The following is a 20,187-nucleotide window of genomic DNA, read 5'->3' as shown; positions in this document are numbered from 1 at the left end:
GACAGCAATATGCAGTGACAGGTACACTTTATGGAGGGATCGAGGGTCTAAAAGACCCCAAACTCCTCCACTACACTTTCATGTATGCAAAACGCCGAAAACTGCATTTTTGCATACAGCCGTTTTTAACATTTGTAACCTTTTGCAGCACAGTAACCCGGAAGTGACGTCATGGACGCCGCCTCCATGTTACGTCATCGGAGACCTGATCAAAGCCGTTTCCGGCTTTGATCGGGACTCCATCCAGCCGGCGGACGTGCCGGCTGGGTGCTCGGGGCTCCCGGTGGGACGGGAGCCCCGAGCAAAGTCACGAAAGGTGGCGGGAGGGGGGATGGACGTCCCCTCCCGCTCACCCGGGTAACGATCGAGCGGCTCCCGAGCCGCATCGGTCGTTACCGACGGAAAGCCAACCGTTGGCTCTAAACCACGGTATCGGGATGGTGTCTCTAGCTAGAGGCATCACCCCGGTATACTACTGCAAAGTCTGCCAACGTAGATCTACGTTAGTATGCGGTAAGTGGTTAATAAAACACAGACCTGACCGGAGAGGTGAGGAGGATTCTGGGAGGTCACATGACAGCACTCTTATCTCTATTAATAAAACACAGAGCTGACCGGAGAGATGAGGAGGATTCTGGGAGGTCACATGACATCACTCTTATCTCTATTAATAAAACACAGAGCTGACCGGAGAGGTGAGGAGGATTCTGGGAGGTCACATGACATCACTCTTACTGATATTTTTCTGTTATATTAGAGATTTCCTCCTGTGAAGTCCGGTGACCATGTGACTATCAAGGTGTCTCCACCTCCCTCCCGGACACCTGAGAGGAACAAAGAACAGAAGATCCTAGAAGTCACCAAGAAGATCATTGACCTTCTGACAGGAGAGGTGAGCGGTGCCGGGAATTCTGGGACATTATCCAGTATTGTGTCTGGATGGGGAGTGTAACATTGTGTGTGTGGTTTCCTATAAAGCAGGGGTAGGCAACTTTGAAGAGGTGGATATTTACCTGAACTATATTGAAGAGATCGAAGATCACCAGGGTGCAGGCCCTTTTGTTTTTTAGAGATAGGCAAAGCCCCATTAGAAAGTAGGAAAGGTTTGAAGAGTGCAGAGGTCGGCATCTAACCTTCACAAGGCCACGCTCGATGGTTTGTCTAACCCAGCTATAGGAATCACATGGGTCTCTAGTCTATAAAACTGTTTTGTTTTTCTCAGGTGGAACATCTCATCAATGTTAAAGTTGAAGTCACAGAGAGTGAAGAAGAGGTGTGTTTGAGAACCGATGTGCAATGTAAGGAGAAGGTTCCTGCAGAAGGATCCAGGTGCGAAGAGGAGAAAGTTCCTGCAGAAGGATCCAAGTGTAAGGAGGAGAAAGTTCCTACAGATGGTTTCAAGTGGAAGCACGAGAAAGTTCCTGCAGATGGATCCAAGTGCATAGAGGAGAAAGTACCTGCAAATGGATCCAAGTGGAAGCAGGAGAAGGTTCCGACAGATGGATCCAAGTGGAAACAAGAGAAGGTTCCGACAGATGGATCCAAGTGGACGCCGGAGAAAGTTCCTATAGATGGATATAAGTGGACGCAGGAGAAAGTTCCTACAGATGGATCCAAGTGGAAGCAGGAGAATGTTCCGACAAATGGATCCAAGTGGACGCCGGAGAAAGTTCCTATAGATGGATCCAAGTGGAAGCAGGAGAAAGTTCCGACAGATGGATCCAAGTGGACGCCGGAGAAAGTTCCGACAGATGGATCCAAGTGGACGCCGGAGAACGTTCCGACAGATGGATCCAAGTGGACGCCGGAGAACGTTCCGACAGATGGATCCAAGTGGACGCCGGAGAACGTTCCGACAGATGGATCCAAGTGGAAGCTGGAGAAAGTCCCTACAGAAGGATCCAGTAACAGAAACCCACCAGAGAGATGTCCCTGTCCTCTGTATTCCCAGGATTACACACAGGAAGATCACACCATCCCCAACCATCATCAGGTAGGTGGGACTGAAGTTTCTAATACAAGAATGACTTTGTATGATCCGTAGCAGTTGTGTGGATGCTCTGAAGTGACATTCTCTTTCGAATGTATCAGATATTTATGTTTTTGGTATTATTTTATGTGTTTCTAGGATGAAGCTCTGACAAAGTTCAAAGCAGAAGGTATAGGTGAAGAAGAAGTGTGTATGGAGGTTGATCAGCCATGTGAAGAGAACCAAGCTCCTCCTGGGATCTCCATAGGTGACTCTAAATGTCTAATACAGATATAGTCCCTATATTCTGAAATGTGTTATTCATGTGTCACATAGTATGTGAACAGCGTCATGGCCTTTTGTCTTCTGCACTTCTCCTCTTTCAACAAGGATTGAGTACCTGCTCTTCCAGGGGGTGGAATAGCCACTTAAGAACTAGGCCTTTTCCGGCACTTTTTGTTTAGAAGCAAAAATCAGTATTGTTTGATATAAAATTACTTGGGTCACACGATATTACACGTAATGGTTTATCAAGCACAGATTTAAATTTATTTTAGGGCATGCAGACGCAATATATTACCCACATTTGTGGTACAATATAAAAGATAAGCCTCTATGGGTAAGCCTAAAAGGGCGAAACGTGTCAGAGTATACAGGAGCTGAAGCCATCTTTTACCTATTTTTTACACATTAAAACTACAGGGAGTCGGAGTCTGTGTGCAGGCGGCTGCCAATTTGTTCAAGTCTACTGGAGCCTGGCATACCGATCGTTTCTACCTTGCACTAGTCTATCCACATTTGTGGTATAATATAAAATATAAGCCCGAAAAGGGTGAAACATGTCGGAGGAGTTCTCTACAGGTGGAGAACAGGAGCTGAAGCCATCTTTTACCTATTTTCTTCACATTAATACAACAGGGAGTTGGAGTCTGGCTGCCATTTTGTTCACGTCTACTGGAGCCTGACATGCCGATCGTTTCTGCCTTGCACTACTCTATCCACATTTGTGGTATAATATAAAAGATAAGCCCGAAAAGGGCGAAACATGTCGGAGGAGTTCTCTACAGGTGGAGAACAGGAGCTGAAGCCATCTTTTACCTATTTTCTTCACATTTATACAACAGGGAGTCGGAGTCTGGCTGCCATTTTGTTCACGTCTACTGGAGCCTGACATGCCGATCGTTTCTGCCTTGCACTAGTCTATCCACATTTGTGATATAATATAAAAGATAAGCCCAATATAATTTGTTTTTAATTCATGCTGTGCCACACCTTTTCACACCGTTTTTCAATTTGCACTGGCATACTAAAGTTAATTCCTTTTGATTTTTCAACAACGGTGTCCCTAGTTGACTCTTTTCCTGGGGGGATTTCTGGTCTCTCCAACCCCTTTTTGTATGCCGATCGTTTCTGCCTTGCACTAGTCTATCCAAATTTGTGGTATACTGTAATATAAAAGATAAGCCCGAAAAGGGCGAAACATGTCGGAGGAGTTCTCCCTGCAGAGCCCAGAAATAACGTAATGAGAGCCTCTTGGGTATGGGAGATCAGCGAATGGATGGACTACCAAAGCTGGTCCTGGGTCTGCAGGTGGGGCACTGGAGCTAAAGAAAAACATGGCGATGACGTTCTATTAGTTACAGGGAACTATATTGTCAAAATTTAAATATTCCCCTGATTTGTGTTCTTTGTAGAAGTTGGATGGTTCAGTCAAGTAGAAATCACTTTACTTGGCCATTTTGTTTCCTACAGATGGATCCAGCAGCAGAATTATAGCGGAGAAATGTCCCGCTCCTCCTACCACACAGAGAGACCACAGCATCCCTCACTGCGATCAGGTAGATACAACTGGGGTTGGCCTCCTCCCTACTGCCTGCTCTTTTATGGTGTGTGGACGTAATGGGCAACGTTGATGCATTTCTTTTTTTCTTTATAGGATGAGAAAATGGAAGATATCCAGGTTGTCGTTATTAAAGAAGAGAAAGAGGAGAACTTGGCATTTTCTGTGATGACGGAGGAGGAATTTCCAGCAGAGATCGGGACAGGTGAGCAACTGACAATAGGTAGAGAAAATATTCAAAGATTAGAGTTCTTTGGTCTGTACAACATCTGCAGACCTCCCCACTCTTCGGTTCCTTTAATGTTCTTCCTTGATCCTGCCTGTACAAACCAATTGTGTCATCAGCCTTGTGTTTTCCTTTCCTCCCAGTCTTCTTCCACATGGCATCTCCCATTATCCTCCCACCGAAGAACTTCTATATGATGTCACCTAATCTCTTCCCCAGCTTCCTTTAACGTGACATCACCCAGTTTTCCCATTTTTTTTTTTCCACATTGAAATTGTTCATCCTAGCCCCATCTACTTTGACAGCTGCTCCATCTTCGACAATGTCCATTATTCTCCCACTTAACTGACATCACCCAATTTCTCCTTCATCTTCCTTAATGTGATATCACCCAGTTTCCCACCATCTTCTTTCACGTTGACTTTGCCTGTCATCCTCTGTTTCCTCCCTCTTTGACATTGCCCATCATACCTCCATCTTCTTCCACTTAGAGATTGCCCTCCATCCCCTGTGTAATCCATAATAACATCACCCATCACCCCCCAATTCTTTTTCCATATTGACTTCACCTGGTATTAACCTAACCCCCAGTCGTTTTCCACATTGATGTCACCTGTCAATAACCCCCCCCCCCCCACCCGAGTCTTCTTCCACATTGACGTCACTTGTCATTATGCCCTACTCTAGTCGTCTTCCACATTGACATCATGTGTTATTATCACCCCACCCAGTTGTCTTCTACATTACCATCACCTGTCATTATCCCCCCACCCAGTCATCTTCCACCTTGACATCACCTGTCATTCCCCCCCCCCCCACCCAGTCATCTTCCACCTTGACATTACAGGTCATTATCCCCCCACACTAGTCGTCTTCCCCCTTGACATCACAGGTCATTGTCCCCCCACCCAGTCGTCTTCCCCCTTGACATCACAGGTCATTATCCCCCCCCACCCAGTTGTCTTCCCCCTTGACATCACAGGTCATTGTCCCCCCACCCAGTCGTCTTCTCCCCCTTGACATCACAGGTCATTGTCCCCCCACCCAGTCGTCTTCTCCCCCTTGACATCACAGGTCATTGTCCCCCCACCCAGTTGTCCTTCCCTCTTGACATCACCTGTCATTATCCCCCCACCCAGTCCTCTTCCCCCTTGATCACAAGTCATTATCCCCCCCCCACGCTAGTCATCTTCCACATTGACATCGCTTGTCCTTTCCCCCCACACCAGTTGTCTTTTACATTGACATCGCCTGTCATAACCCCCCCCACACCAGTCATCTTCCACCTTGACATCACTTGTCATTATCCCGTGTTATCACCCCACCCCAGTTGTCTTCCACATTAACAGCACCTGTCATAACCCCCCACCCCAGTCGTCTAGTTGACATAACCTGTCATTAACCCCCCCTCCCCCACGCCAGTCATCTTCCACATTGACATCACCTGTTATAAACCTGCCCCCCCCCCCCCCACCAGTCATTTTCCACCTTGACATCACTTGTCATTATCCCCCCCCTTCCACCACACACCTACCACAGTTGTCTTTCACATTTACAACTCCTGTCATTAACCCCCCCCCCCCCCCCCACACCATTCATCTTCCATCTTGACATCACTTGTCATTATCCCCTACTCTAGTTGTCTTTCACCTTGACATCACGTGTTATCACCCCACCTCAGTTGTCTTCCACATTAACAGCACCTGTCATAACCCCCCCAAACCCCCCCTTCCACCCCAGTCGTCTTCAAAGTTGACATCACCTGTCGTCATTCCCCACGCTAGTAGTCTTAGACATTGGCATCGCCTGTCCTAACAAACCTCCCCCCACCCGTCGCCTTCCACCTTGACATCACTTGTCATTATCCCCCCACACCAGTCTTGTTCCACCTTGATGTCTCCTGTCATTAACCCCCTCACCCCAGTCGTCTTCCACATTGAAATCACCTATCATAAACTTCTTTCCAAAGTTGTCCTTCACATTGACATTGCCTCTTATCCGCTCTCTCAGTTGTCTTTTACAATGGCATCGCTTATTGTTTTACATAAATTATGACTCTTACGTAAAATAATCTGAGACCTTGTCCCGGCATTTATAACTTATAATAAGTACTTTTTTCTCACCAGACGGAAACTACGTCAGGAAGACTACACAAAGATATCAAAGTTCTTCACTGAAACGCAGCGGTCAGAATAGTGACGTGTCTCCGGGTTCCCCAGAAAATTTGCTCTACAACTCCGATATAAATCTGGGACTTTACATTGCCGACATTTCCCCTGATTCTGGCAAGAGCAGTGGGGGGAACCGGGGAGACCGGTTATATCGCTGCTCCGAGTGCAATAAGTCTTTTTGCCAGAATGCCGCCCTCGTTCGACATCAGAGGAACCACACCGGTGAAAAGCCCTTCCCATGTGTGGATTGTGGGAAAAGCTTTACCCGGAAGTCAATCCTGGTGGAACATCGGCGGATTCACACGGGTGAAAAGCCCTTCTCATGTTTGGATTGCGGAAAGTGTTTCACGCAGAGATCAGGTCTCCTCATTCACCGCAAGACCCACAGAGGCCCCATGAAATTTCCATGCAGCGGGTGCGGGAATTTTTTTGCGCTGACCATAAACACCGACACAGGGCAGATAGAAACCTTCTGCACCGGCTGCCGAAAATCTACTATCCCGCCTCCTGTTTCGCCTATTTCTCCTAAGCCCAATGGATACAATGCAGAAGAGGGATCCATCCCATACGTAGCAGATGAGATAGTCACCCCAGGACAGGAGAGTAGCAAAAACATCTCTCAGGAGTCTAAACTTCTCAGCCAGTATAAAATTCCCACGGGGGAAAAGCGGTACACGTGTAACGAGTGCAATAAAAGCTTCACGCGGAAGTCCATCCTGGTGGAGCACCAGAGAATTCACACGGGGGAGAAGCCATTCTCCTGCTCCCAGTGTTGGAAAAGTTTTACACAAAGATCCGGCCTCCTGATACACCGGAGGATTCACGCCCGCGAGAAAATATATTCGTGCTCAGAGTGCGGTTGCATTTTTACCCAGAAGGCCAACGTTTTTGCCGGCGAAGAGAGTTCCTGCCCCGACTGCCGAAATTCTGCTACCCAGAAGCCTTAGCATTGGGTGCCACCAAACTTCCAGGCCATCTTGGGGTGCAGGAAATGTTTTCTTCGAAGGTCTTGGCTTGTTTACAGATGAAAAACACATTTCCCCAAAATGTGAGCCTGGAAAAGCGCTTACCTATTTATTGCTTGCTCAACATCATGTTGAGTTTTTGATCTATCGCAAGGCTCAGAAGAATTAAAGCCTGACTCCAGCAAAAACTGTTCTTGTTTTTGGATAGTGTGGAGAATAGTTAAAGCCTCATGTTGAGCACCATGTTTTCTAGCTCCCTACCCTTCCTCTCTCTGCACTCCATAATCACCATACATAAATTCTGACCTACCTTGCTTGTTTTTATGCCAAATGGTGTATTTTCAGCCAGTGACTGATGACACTGTGTTCAAACCGCTAGAAGGTGGATTCTGCTCCTTCGTTTGATACCTCCTTGAGCCTACATGGGTGGGTGGGCAGGCTATGGGCAGACCTGCTGGGGTGGTTTGTGGGGGCCTCTGAACTTCAAACCTTTCCACAGTGACAAGATATTGAGCTGAAAAGGGAGGCCCAGAAAGTAGGCGGTGGGCAGAGCCTAGCAAGCAGAAGACAGCTTCAGGTGGAACTAAACCCATTGATTAAAAGGTTTCCATACAGTCACATTCAAGCAGGGGAGGACTGAGCCAGGGGGGCAATTGCCCCCTGGGCTGCTCCGATGCCCCCCCCCCAAAAAGGCTGCACCCCTTCTTCCACAGACATGCCTAAAGAATTTCTGATGAAGAGAAGTAAAAAGTTCCCAACGCCAATCTAGTCCCCATCGCTGAGTGTGGGTTGAAAACAAGGACAGAGCACAGGCCCCCCCCCCCCCCCCCCCAGCTTGAATGGTGGAAACTGTGTCTGAGTAGAAGCCGGTTCCATGCCCCACTGGAGACTCCCCTCCCCCGTCCAGCCCTGACCAAGCTGTCTCAGTTCCCCCCCCCAACTGCCCCTTGTTGGCCACGTCGGGAACCTGGATTCGGCAGGTGAGTATAGAGTACCTGGAGCGGAGCTTCAGCCTGGAATGGGGGTCAGGAGAAGGCCAGAAGAGGGAGAGTGGAAGGGGGGCCGAGTCGCTGCCCCACGGGCCTCTGGTTTGTACTTGCCCCCTGGGCTGAAAGTTGCCAGTCTGCCCCTGCATTCAGGGCATGCTGTGAGCGATAACCATACAATTTGCTTGTGTTCCCAACCAAGTTGTTGGACCATCAAATGGCTGGTGTCATAACTTATCACATGTGAAGCACCATGGCAACTGCAGATCAGACAGAGGCTAAGATGGCAGCTTTCATGGCAGTAAAGAATAGGAGGGTATTTAGTTCCACTTTAATGACTACAAGCATTACATTTATTCTCCCTGGAGAAGAGGAGATATGATTGCAATACTAGGGATACTGTAATTCTAACATAGAGAGAAAACTAGTCTTAGGGAGCTTAGGAAATCACGCGACCACTCAATAAGTTTGGAGAAGAAGCGGTTTAACCTTAAACTGCGTTGGGGGTGCTTTACGGTCAGAGCCGTACGGTTGTGGAACTCCCTTCCACAGTTGGTGGTGTCAGCGGGAAGTGATAATTTAAAAAAAAAAAAACTCTTAGATGGGCATCTTAGTGAATGCAATATACAAGGATATAGAAAATGGTATTGACGTCAGCACACACCCACACAGGTTGAACTGGATGGACTGGTGTCATTATTCAACCTAACCAACTTTAATAAGCTGGCTGAGGAAGCGCTGATGTGAATACCCTATAGTTATCAGAGCTAAAACCACAGGGGGGGGGGGGGGGCTTTTAGCAGACCGGTCACCCTGCAGAACGACGAGCAGGCAGAAGTGTCCCGTTTCCTGGGCAGGAAATGTGGGGCTGACGGCCTCTAAGGACATAATTTCTTTAAGGGTTACAGAACACGAAGATTTTTACTACACCTATTGAAAGAATAAAGATTTTTCTCTCTTTAATATGAAACCGTTTTTGCCCAGAGATGGTTATTTATATCTCAGTCAGGTTTTTATTTCGTCCTTTGACCCAATGGTGATACAGTATTTGCCTCACTTCCTGTCCCTCAGAAATGGGCAGGGGGGTTAGGATTTTACCGGTACAGGAAGTGAAAGACAGCAATAAAAATATTGTAACAATTTCGAACCCTTCCACGCTCTACTTTTAAAAAGATTTTCCATCACTTCCTTTGCTGGTAACATCTCAACCCCCCCTGCCCATTTCTGAGGGACAAGAAGTGCGGGAATAAGAGGATAATAAGGGTAATCTTCCTATTAGGGATGAGGATATTAATAAAAACCTGACACCTCTAACCCTTCCCTGCTCTACCCAAAACATAAAAAAAAGTTTTCAGCTGGAGCTTGGCTTTAACAATCACTGATCTTATCCTCCTTACTCGTGCCACGTACTGGACAAATGACCCCAACTACCAGTTTTATTATCAGCCCCCATTAAGGATGTCCCATATTGCCATCTTGGACATTTTCAGGATGACGTGTCCTTCATCTCTGTGGGGATCAGCTACCCAGAATTCAGATCTTAATAAGCATCAAGAGAATTCACACAGAAGAGGTGAAGACATGAGACATTTTCAGACATCAAGAGAAGCTTTCAGCGCATGCCTGAACCTATTGGTCTTCTGCAGGTTCACAATGACAAGAGGCCTTGTTGGAGCTCGATGTCAATAGAGTTCTTGGAGATATCGTAGACCAGTGGTTCCCAATGACGAGTGGCCTATTTTAGCTCACAATCAGTAGAGTTAATAGAGATGTCGTAGACCAGTTGTTCCCAATGACAAGCCTGTTGGAGCTCAACATCAGTAGAGTCTACGGAGATATCGTAGACCAGTGGTTCCCAATGACAAGTGGCCTATTTTAGCTCAAAATCAGTAGAGTTAATGGAGATGTCGTAGACCAGTTGTTCCCAATGACAAGCCTGTTGGAGCGCAACATCAGTAGAGTTCATGGAGATATCGTAGACCAGTGGTTCTCAATGACGAGAGACCGGGTATAGCTCAACGTCAGTAGGGTTCTTGAAATAATTGTAGACCAGTGGTTCCCAACCTTAGTCTTCAAGTACTCCTTAGCTGGTCACATTTTAAGTATTTCCTTCACCTTGTGCAGGTACTTTAATCAATGTTGATGGTTTAGTATTCATGAGAACTATTTTTTTTAAGGGAAGTCCTCAAAATTGGCCTGTTGGGGATACCTGAGGACTGATGTTGGAAACCACTGCCGTAGACTGAAACTGGATCTTGATAACAAAATAAGAATCGCAAGCTTTTTCTGCATTAGGGACATGTTAAATTATTCCTACAAGGCCATTTTCTTCAAGGGCCCTCCACTATTGGAGCTTGTTTTTGGAACGTAAATAGGGTTCTTGGAGGTATCATAGACCAGTGGTTCCCAACCTCAATCCTCGAGTACCACAAACAAGCTACATTTTGAAGATTTCCTTCACCTTGTACAGGTATCCTAAATCAAGGTCAATGGTTTTGTATTCATGAGAACCATTTTTTGTAAGGGAAGTTACCGAAACATGGCTTGTTGGGGATACTTGAGAACAGAGGTTGGGAACCACCGCTGTAGAATGAAAGTGGCTCTTGGTAACAATGTGAGAATCGGAAGCTTTTTCTGCATTAGGGACACGTTGAATTTTTTCCAGAAGGCCATTTTCCTCAATGGCCGTCCACTATTGACCCTGCATGAGCTTTTTTTGGGAACATCAGTAGGGTTCTTGGAGATATCCTAGACCAGTGATTCCCAACCTCAGTCCCCAAGTGCCCCCAGCAGGTCAATTTTTCAGTATCTCCTTCACCTTGTGCAGGGACTTTAAGTCAAAGGTTTGGTATTCATGAGAACTATTATTTCAAAGGGAAGTTCCCAAAACATGTCCCGTTGGGTATACTTGAGGACAGAGGTTGGGAACCACCGCCGTAGACTGAAATTGGCTCTTGGTAACAATGTGAGGATCAGAAACTTTTTCTGCATTGAGGACATGTTGAATTTTTACCATAAGGCCATTACCTCAAATGCTGGCCACTATTGGTCCTGTATGAGCTTGTTTTGGGAATTTTTTACCCTTTTAACCCATGGGTAGCTTCACTCAGGCTCAAAGTCCCAATTTATTCACAAGATCAGTTTTCCTTGACTCCACTCATCCGAAGATCAAGGATCGGGGACTTTGCGTGTGATCACTGCAGTTTTTTTTTTTTTTTTTTTAGTAGACATTATCTATGTTATTATCATGTGTATGTCCTTTTGAGTGTTTTATTATATTTTTTTATATTTATTTATGTGTGAAAAAAAACCTGTGTGCAAATGTCACTAAATTATCCTAGAACACGTTTTTGTGTTTTTTTGCAATAAACGTTTAGTTCCATTGTTGCCTACCTGTGGGTTAATGCCATGTTTTGTGGAGGTCACTGGGGTCTCTTCTGCATTTTCTGATTTTTGGTGTCCAATCAGACATAGACTTTTGTCAACATGCATGTTCCAGGTTGGTTTTGTATCTGATATGACATATAGGTATGAAGTGTCAAGTGACCTGCCCTGATGCTATAGACAGCCACTCCTAAATACTGATGGGTATAAAGTGTGACATGGCCCACCATGGCATTACAGAGAACCTCTCCCACATGCTGACTGATATGACGTGCCACATGACCTGCCCTGATGTACTGACAGCCCCTCTCACACACTGATAGGAAGTGTCACATGACCATACTGATGGAGCAGACCGCCCCTCCGGCCCTCTGATAGGTAGAAAGTGTCACATGACCTGTGGGGTTATACTGCCATTTGCAAGAGAACGCTAACAGCACAAAAAAAGAAACCTAGAAAGCCAGTACAATCCAGTGGCTAAACCCCACCTCTGCATCCAATGAGGATGGACGTCTTTTCATCAGTTTGTTGGCAGGTGCAGTCTGTACTCCCCACTGCAGGTGGCACTCGACCGAAGCGGCATTACAGACACGGAAGGAGGTTGTGAGGAACTTGGTTCCGTTATGACTTCCTTATGTCACAGGTAGACCGCTGTTCAACTCCGTTAGACTCCGGCTCCCTGGTTTGTTGTGCTTTACATGAGTTGTCCTGGTAGGGACAGGACCCCTGTCAATTAGGGACAGTGCCCTCAAGCTTAGAAAGGTTTCAGAGCAGTAGGGGCAGTGCAAGGATTATGTCTACCCTTCCCCTCCATAGGTGTGGGCCAGCCAGGCTGCATTTTGCTTCTTACAGTTCGTAAGTGGCTCTGGAGGGCTGTGCCTACTCACCTGGGCGAGTTGAGTTGTGTTGGTCCACTCTACAATATATTGCCATTGCCTAACTTGGACTGTGTGTTTACTGCCTGCCACACCAAACTGCACCTTGCTCACAAACTTCTCGGTTCCAGAATTTTTTTCTGAGGTTTAAAGCTTTTGATCCTGTTTTACAGGAAATGTAGGAAATGAGTATCATTAATATCTGTATTTAAACATTCACACACAGTATTTTGACCAATGTGCATATTGCAATACCAAGTTATAATGCTCGCTTGTCCTCATAGAGGAAATCATGTGGGCCAGCTAGCTATTACAGCTGTGTGGCATCACCTGATGGAGAAGGCTAGTATGGCAGCTCGACCACAAAATACTATACATTGGTTCTCTTTCTAAATGATGGGACTTCTCTCCAAGAACTGGGAATATACCGGCAAAGATTTGGGAAGGGTTTAAAAGGCAGATGCAGGTGATCGGGGACCTTTATGTTCCAACAAATCCCTTTACGTACCTTAAGGATACATGTGCTGGATCTTTTTTACATAGTTTGTGTGTCAGTTTCCCAGTGTTCTGGGTGCCTAAGTAAGACTTAGGGTGTTTTCATTGCCTGGTCCGAACCCAAGTTAGATTGCTCTCCCCTCCCTCTGCCCCCGATGGACTGTGTTCACATTTGATTTTTGTATCCGAACCGTGGTACACTTGTGTCATCAAGCTGCAGCCGGCGCGTACTCGTGTTGCTTGGCAACCGCTGTAAACGAGAAGGTGCCAAAATGGATAGAATTGCTTGCTTTGGTACGATTGCGTTCTCATCAGAAGCGAACCGTGCTGGAGTTCACATGAACCATACCCCAGACCACCCTTTTTAAGTGGACTCGGGTACGGTTCGCGGGTGCGCACCCGAGTTCAAAGACAGTGTTCACATCATCAAAAAGAACCGAATTCTGACGTCAATCGAACCCGGGGGCGCACCAAAAGTGCTAGTGTGAAAACACCCTTATTTTACAGTAGACCTCAGAAACTGCTTAAGGATTCCCATCTGCAATCCCTCCACCAGGGTGTTATTGCATCACTGAATTCAAGTCAGGTCAAAGCCCTAGTCGTAATGCCTTTCCCCATTTACTTTCTCATATGTTACTTTGGCCTCTGATGGACTTGTTGAAACTTCGGTAACACATAATAATAATAAAAAAAAAAAGAAAGCTTTAATGGGACCATCAAAGGTGTTAACGATTGAAAAAAGAGCAGTTTCTGATTTCACTGTAATCACATTGATATAAAGGGAGACAATATGGCAAGTCTGCCCAAAGTCGATAGGTGGCATCTGGTGAGATCGTTCACCTGATGCCTCGGGGACTAAACACAGTCACCAAAACATCTCCACAGTCCCAGGCTCTCCTATTGGCCTCTGCTCTCCCAAAAAATACAGCAGCTCAAATGAGATCTCCTTGGAACAATAGCAGTCAAGGGAAGTCCCTGGAAATACAACAGCTTGAGAGGCTAGCCTACTTAACATCTCATGTATATGCTCCAAGGCCCATGGTGTTAGGGTGAGGTTTGTGTGTGTTGGACCATTTATCATGAAGCTTCCTGATTGCTGCCCTTGAAAAGCCACCAGACATCACCATTTATGCCTTGAGTAGCCAATGAGTTGCTGTCTACTTGGTTCTGCACATCATACAGAGTACCTCAACCTGAATTTTATTATTATACAGGATTTTTATAGCGTCAACAATTAATGCAGCACTTTATAATGTAGAGAGGGGACCGTACAATAACCATACAGTTCAATACAGAAGGAATAGTAGGGCCCTGCTCGTGGAACTTACAATACAAAGCTCTGAGGGATAATCTGATGGTGGTGACTTGGGTAAATTTGGGTAGGCTTCCCTGAATAAATGAGTTTTCAGGGCTCGCACAAAGGCAGACAGGGTAGGGGCAGACTGGACATACTGAGACAGGGAGTTCCAGAGGATGGGAGAGGCTCTGGAGAAGTCCTGGAGACAAGCATGGGAGGAGGTAACAAAGGATCTATAGAGCAGGAGGTCTTGGGAGGAGTGCAGAGGAGGATTTAGGTGATATCTGCAGATGAGGTTGGTGATGTAGTTGGGGGCGATGTTGTAGATGGCCTTGTATGTTGTGGTTAGTATTTTGTATTTTATACCGTGGGGATAGGGGAAGCCAGTGAAGGAATTGGCAGAGAGGAGCAGCAGTCACGGATCAGTTAGTAAGGTGTATGTCTAGCAGTAGCATTCATAATGGACTGAAGAGGAGGGGGCCTGTGAGGAGGGAGTTGGAGTAGTCAAGGCGGGTAATAACTGATTGAATAAGTTCTTTTGTGGTGTCGTTAGAAAGGGGTGGATTCTGGAAATGTTGCGGAGGTTATTATTGATGGATTAATGCTCTCTGCAATTAAAGCAATGGATCTCTTTAACTGTAGCCATTGATGACCACCCTTTGAGGACCAGCCATTAGGACATGCCCAGTGGTGGGATTCGGCCTGTTCGCACCGGTTCGCGCAAACCTGTTACTAATATTTTACAAGTTCGCCGACCCGGTGCAAGCCGGAGATGCAAGCTGCCAAAGAAGGGGGGTGACAGCAGGAATTTTTGAATCCCACCACTGGACATGCCCATGAACAACCAAGATCCAATACATGGCTGCAAGCTGCCCAACGACTAAAATGCAGCAGAGACACAAAGTGTTGGGGCTTATTTAGGAGAAGGATCTAAAAGTTCAGAGTAAGGTTTAGAATACAAAACCCTTTAGGGACAAATCACCCGAGCAATGGATTATATTGCATTTCATTAGTGTTGACAAGACGTAAAAACAGACGAATGCGCTTCTTCTGTGAGGTAATCATCATATTTTGTCCCGTTGATACCATAATTGTAGACAATGAGTAGAAAATCCCAACCACGGCACTACCTGCATGGAGTTTGCATGTCCTCTGCCTACATGGGCTTCCTCCGGGTACTCTGGATTCCTCTCACACTTCAATTTGCTTGGTTACCTGATGCGACCCCCCTCCTCTGTTCCTCTCATTAGTATGGGGGTGCGCTGACTGGAGGTGGCTTAAAGCGGAACTCCAGTCGACCTCTCCATTTTGTTTTTGCCCCGCTTAACTGATGGTGGTATCTGGCCTTTTTAGATAGTCACCTATCCAGTGGATCCAGCATTGGCCCGCCTGAGAACATCTCATGCCCGGTCACAGCTCCGTCCTACGTTGCCATGTTTTCTCTGACGTCAAGAGGCCTGCTGGCTCATCCACATTCAGCGGACGGCCCTCTCAATGGTGCGCCAATAGGCCTGCCCTCTCCTCCTGTTCTTGAATGGAAGGTTATGCCTCCTGGGATATGTGACGTACATATCCCAGGAGGCACAGCAGGCACGTGACGTAACGTACATGGGGAGGCGGGGCGGACTTTACATTAAAAAAAAACCATAAACAAAAGGGAAAAAAAAAAAAAAAAAGGATGCCCTATTCCTGCAGAGGAAGGGAGGAGGGGTGGAGAAGCAGGATCATCCTTTTGGAGGGTGAAGGTCCACTTTAAACACTTTCTGCAAAATCAAGTACCTATACATTATTTGGCTTCAACTGATTGTACTGGAGTGATGCCTGCATTTGCAGGCATCACCCCGGTACTGTTTTTTGGAATTGACGGTTGGTTCTCTTGTAATAACAACCGATGCGACTAAGCAGCCACTCAAATGTTATTACAAGCAGCGGGAGGGGGTGTCCTCTTCCTCCTGCCGCTCTTCGGTCTCTCCTGCTCCACCGGGAGACCCGAGCGACCAGCCGGAACGTCCGTTGGCTGGCTAGAGACCCAAACAAAGCTGGAATCGGTTTAACAGGACAGGTTCCACTCAGAACAGGCCTCGCCTTGGTCGACCAAAGAGGTTGAGTGCACGTGCTCAGCGTCATATCCAGAGGTTGTCTTTGGGAAATAGACGTATGAGTGCTGCCAGCATTGCTGCAGAGGTTGAAGGGGTTGGGGGGTCAGCCTGTCAGTGCTCAGACCATACGCCGCACACTGCATCAAATTGGTCTGCATGGCTGTCGTCCCAGAAGGAAGCCTCTTCTAAAGATGATGCACAAGAAAGCCCACAGTTTGCTGAAGACAAGCAGACTAAGGATGTGGATTACAGGTCCTGTGGTCTAATGAGACCAAGATACATTTATTTGGTTCAGATGGTGTCAAGCGTGTGTGGCGGCAACCAGGTGAGGAGTACAAAGACAAGTGTGTCTTCCTACAGTCAAGTATGGTGGTGGGAGTGTCATGGTCTGGGGCTGCATGAGTGCTTCCCCATTGGGGAGCTAAAGTTCATTGAGGGAACCATGAATGCCAACATGTACTGTGACAAACTGAAGCAGAGCATGATCCCCTCCCTTCCGAGACTGGGCCACAGGGCAGTATTCCAACATGATAATGACCCCAAACACCCCTCCAAGATGACCACTGCCTTACTAAGGAAGCTGAGGGTAAAGGTCATGGACTGACCAAGCAGACCTAAACCGTATTGAGCATCTGTGGGGAATCCTCAAACAAGGCGGAGGAGCGCAAGGTCTCTAACATCCACCAGCTCCGTGATGTCATCATGGAGGAGTGGAAGAGGACTCCAGTGGCAACCTGTGAAGCTCTGGTGAACTCCATGCCCAGGAGGGTTAAGGCAGTGCTGGAAAATAATGGTGGCCACACAAAATATTGACACTTTGGGCCCAATTTGGACATTTTCACTTAGGGGTGTACTCACTTTAGACATTAATGGCTGTGTGTTGAATTATTTTGAGGGGACAGCAAATTTACACTGTTATACAAGCTGTACACTCACTACTTTACATTGTAGCAAAGTGTCATTTCTTCAGTGTTGTCACATGAAAAGATAGAATAAAATATTTACAAAAATGCGAGGGGTGTACTTACTTTTGTCAGATACTGTGTAATGTTTAGGGGTTCTAGCAAAAAATACAGATTTTTACTTGTAAGCAACAAATGTCAGAAAAAAGTGGGGTCTTCAAGGGGTTCAGCCTTATCGGCCTTTCGGAGTTCAGCTTTCCCTTCGGAGCCAGAATAAAGGGTCCAGCCCCCGGAGGGGGGGGTATACCAGGGTCCCTGTGTCCCCCACCCAATCCGGAACTCTTCCGGGTTCACCCGCTCATTCAGAAAGAAAATAATATCATAAATGATGATAAATGACCCAAAATTCACCAGAATGGCATATAGGGTACGAGCGGAGCCCCGCGTCGTGCTCCATATTAGCTGACCTGAACCACAGAAGACCAACGCCCCCCCCACGATGCAGTGGGAAGTTTCCCAGCATGCCCTGTTGTTTGTGAGAGGGCGTCGGGCATTTGGAGAGACATTTATGTATTTACATTTGTCGTATTTACCATGGACAACCTATGATGCATGAAATAACACCCCCTTAACCTGACACTTCCCTCCACACTCCACACCTTTAAGAGAGCAGCACACACTATTTGGATTAGTAACTTCCGGTCTGTGCTGTCCACCAACTGTGGGCGTCTTCCCACTTCCAAGATGGCCACCGTAACGTCGGAAGTATCCAGGGAGAAGTAGGAGGCGCGGTGTTCTGGAACCCGGAAGTGGAGTGGCTGTGGAACGCACAGACCGGAAGTGGTCGTCTTTTCCCGGAAGTGGTGCTGTGCTGGGCAGGAAATGGAGTACTAAAGCTGGGGAGCTGCAGGTGAGTGTCCTTGGTGGGATGTGATAGGGCGGTGTGTGTGTGTGGGGAGGGTGTTAATGGGGAACTCTGGGGAGAATAGAAAGGACATTCATCTTAGTCTGTGTAGCCTTTACCTTCCTTTATATCACATTGCAATCATCCTGTGCACACCAGCTGAAATCTGACATCAGGCTGACAGAGGGAGTGTCGAAGGGAGGGATGCTGGGTGGCTAGCTGAGCTGCAAGCGCTGTACGCCCCCTTTCCGGTCATTGGTGGCAGGAATAGAAGGGGAGGGGCTCAAACATAGACCCCTCCCTCAGCTAAAAGTGACAACTCCCAGAAGTGTCTGTAGGGGGCGCCTGAGGGAGGAGGGGAGCAGATTGGACGGCACCTGTGGGGTGGGGGGGGCTATGTCTCTGCCCCGCCCATGAGGTACTGATGATGGGATCACTCTCTTACTCTTTGGGGGAGGGTGACCCCCATCATGAGGCCTGGTGGGACGATCCCGATGTCGGAGTCCCAGCATCAGGAAATCAGCAAAGGCCGTTCAATGGGTCACACTGATATCGCATCCTAGGTGGAGCCGCCATTTAATGTGGACCTCCAAGCAAACAGATTAGAAAGACGGCTACAGCCTGCACCTAGAATGCTGGGAGGACGAACCTGGAGGTCCTCCCATTCTTTCACTTCCCGTGTACCCCCAACAGTGCCCTCTGTGATCACCGAGTTCTTGGGACTCGGCTAATCACAGATCAGAGTAAGGGGCCAATCACAGCCTTTTACCACGTGATCAGCTGTCAGCCAATAGGAAACAGAATAAAGCCAATCACCGACTTCTGTAAGAGGGACATTGGTCCCCCACTGTCCCCACCAGTGCCACCTACCAGTACCCACTAGTACTGCTAATCAGTACCCACCCAGTGCTTATCAGTGCTTTCAATCAGTGCATATAAGTGCCTCATCATCAGTGCCACCTACCAGTGTCTATCAGTGCCACCTATCAGTGCAGCCTCATCTGTGCTTCCTGATCAGTGGCCACCAGTGCAACCTATCTGTGCCTGTCAATGCTGCCTTATCAGTGCCCACCAATTCCACCTACCAGTGCCCATCAATACAGGTAATCAGTACCCATCAGTGCATGTCAGTGCCACCTACCAGTGTCTATCAGTGCCACCTACCAGTGTCTATCAGTGCCACCTACCAGTGCAGCCTCATCTGTGCCACCTATCTGTGCCTGTCAATGCTGCCTTATCAATGCCCACCAATTCCACCTACCAGTGCCCATCAATACAGGTAATCAGTACCCATCAGTGCATGTCAGTGCCACCTACCAGTGTCTATCAGTGCCACCTATCAGTGCAGCCTCATCTTTGCCTCCTGATCAGTGCAACCTATCTGTGCCGGTCAATGCTGCCTTATCAGTGTCCACCAATTCCACCTACCAGTGCCCATCAATACAGATAATCAGTACCCATCAGTTCATATCAGTGCCACCTACCAGTGTCTATCAGTGCCACCTATCAGTGCAGCCTCATCTGTGCCTCCTGATCAGTGCAACCTATCTGTGCCGGTCAATGCTGCCTTATCAGTGCCCACCAATTCCACCTACCAGTGCCCATCAATACAGATAATCAGTACCCATCAGTGCATATCAGTGCCACCTACCAGTGTCTATCAGTGCCACCTATCAGTGCAGCCTCATCTGTGCCTCCTGATCAGTGCCCACCAATTCCACCTACCAGTGCCCATCAATACAGGTAATCAGTACCCATCAGTGCATGTCAGTGCCACCTACCAGTGTCTATCATTGCCACCTATCAGTGCCCATCAGTGCAGCCTCATCAGTGCCTTCTGATCAGTGCCCACCAGTGCTGCCTCATCAGTGCCCATCAGGGCTCTGTGCTATCAGGAGGTGGATTGGGGACTGTGGAAAAATAGAGGATCAGAGAAGACAGGATCAAACAGCCTTTTTACACAATGCACAGGATTAAACCTTTAGGCTCTACAATGAGCATAACCAGCATTCTTTACTGCATATACAGACTGATTTTACTTTCGTGGGTTTAGTAACACTTTAAGGGTAATGCC

General features: G+C 47.3%; 1 protein-coding gene across 1 annotated transcript in view; it reads left to right on the top strand.

Annotated features, from left to right (window-relative positions):
- LOC309564397 (uncharacterized protein) overlaps positions 1–20,187 on the top strand; it is a 50,451-nt gene that overhangs the window by 17,459 nt on the left and 12,805 nt on the right. Inside the window, exons 8-13 of the mRNA XM_082269025.1 lie at positions 758–892; positions 1,223–1,885; positions 2,129–2,237; positions 3,722–3,807; positions 3,906–4,014; positions 6,162–7,146. Coding sequence (XP_082125151.1) covers positions 758–892; positions 1,223–1,885; positions 2,129–2,237; positions 3,722–3,807; positions 3,906–4,014; positions 6,162–7,146 — 2,087 coding nt within the window. The remainder of the gene's footprint in view (positions 1–757; positions 893–1,222; positions 1,886–2,128; positions 2,238–3,721; positions 3,808–3,905; positions 4,015–6,161; positions 7,147–20,187) is intronic.

This window comes from Pelophylax lessonae, assembly GCF_965119305.1.
Source record: "Pelophylax lessonae genome assembly, chromosome: 9".
NCBI lineage: Eukaryota > Metazoa > Chordata > Amphibia > Anura > Ranidae > Pelophylax > Pelophylax lessonae.
The sequence above is the reverse complement of the archived record's forward strand: the minus strand, read 5'-3'. Positions and strand labels throughout refer to the sequence as shown.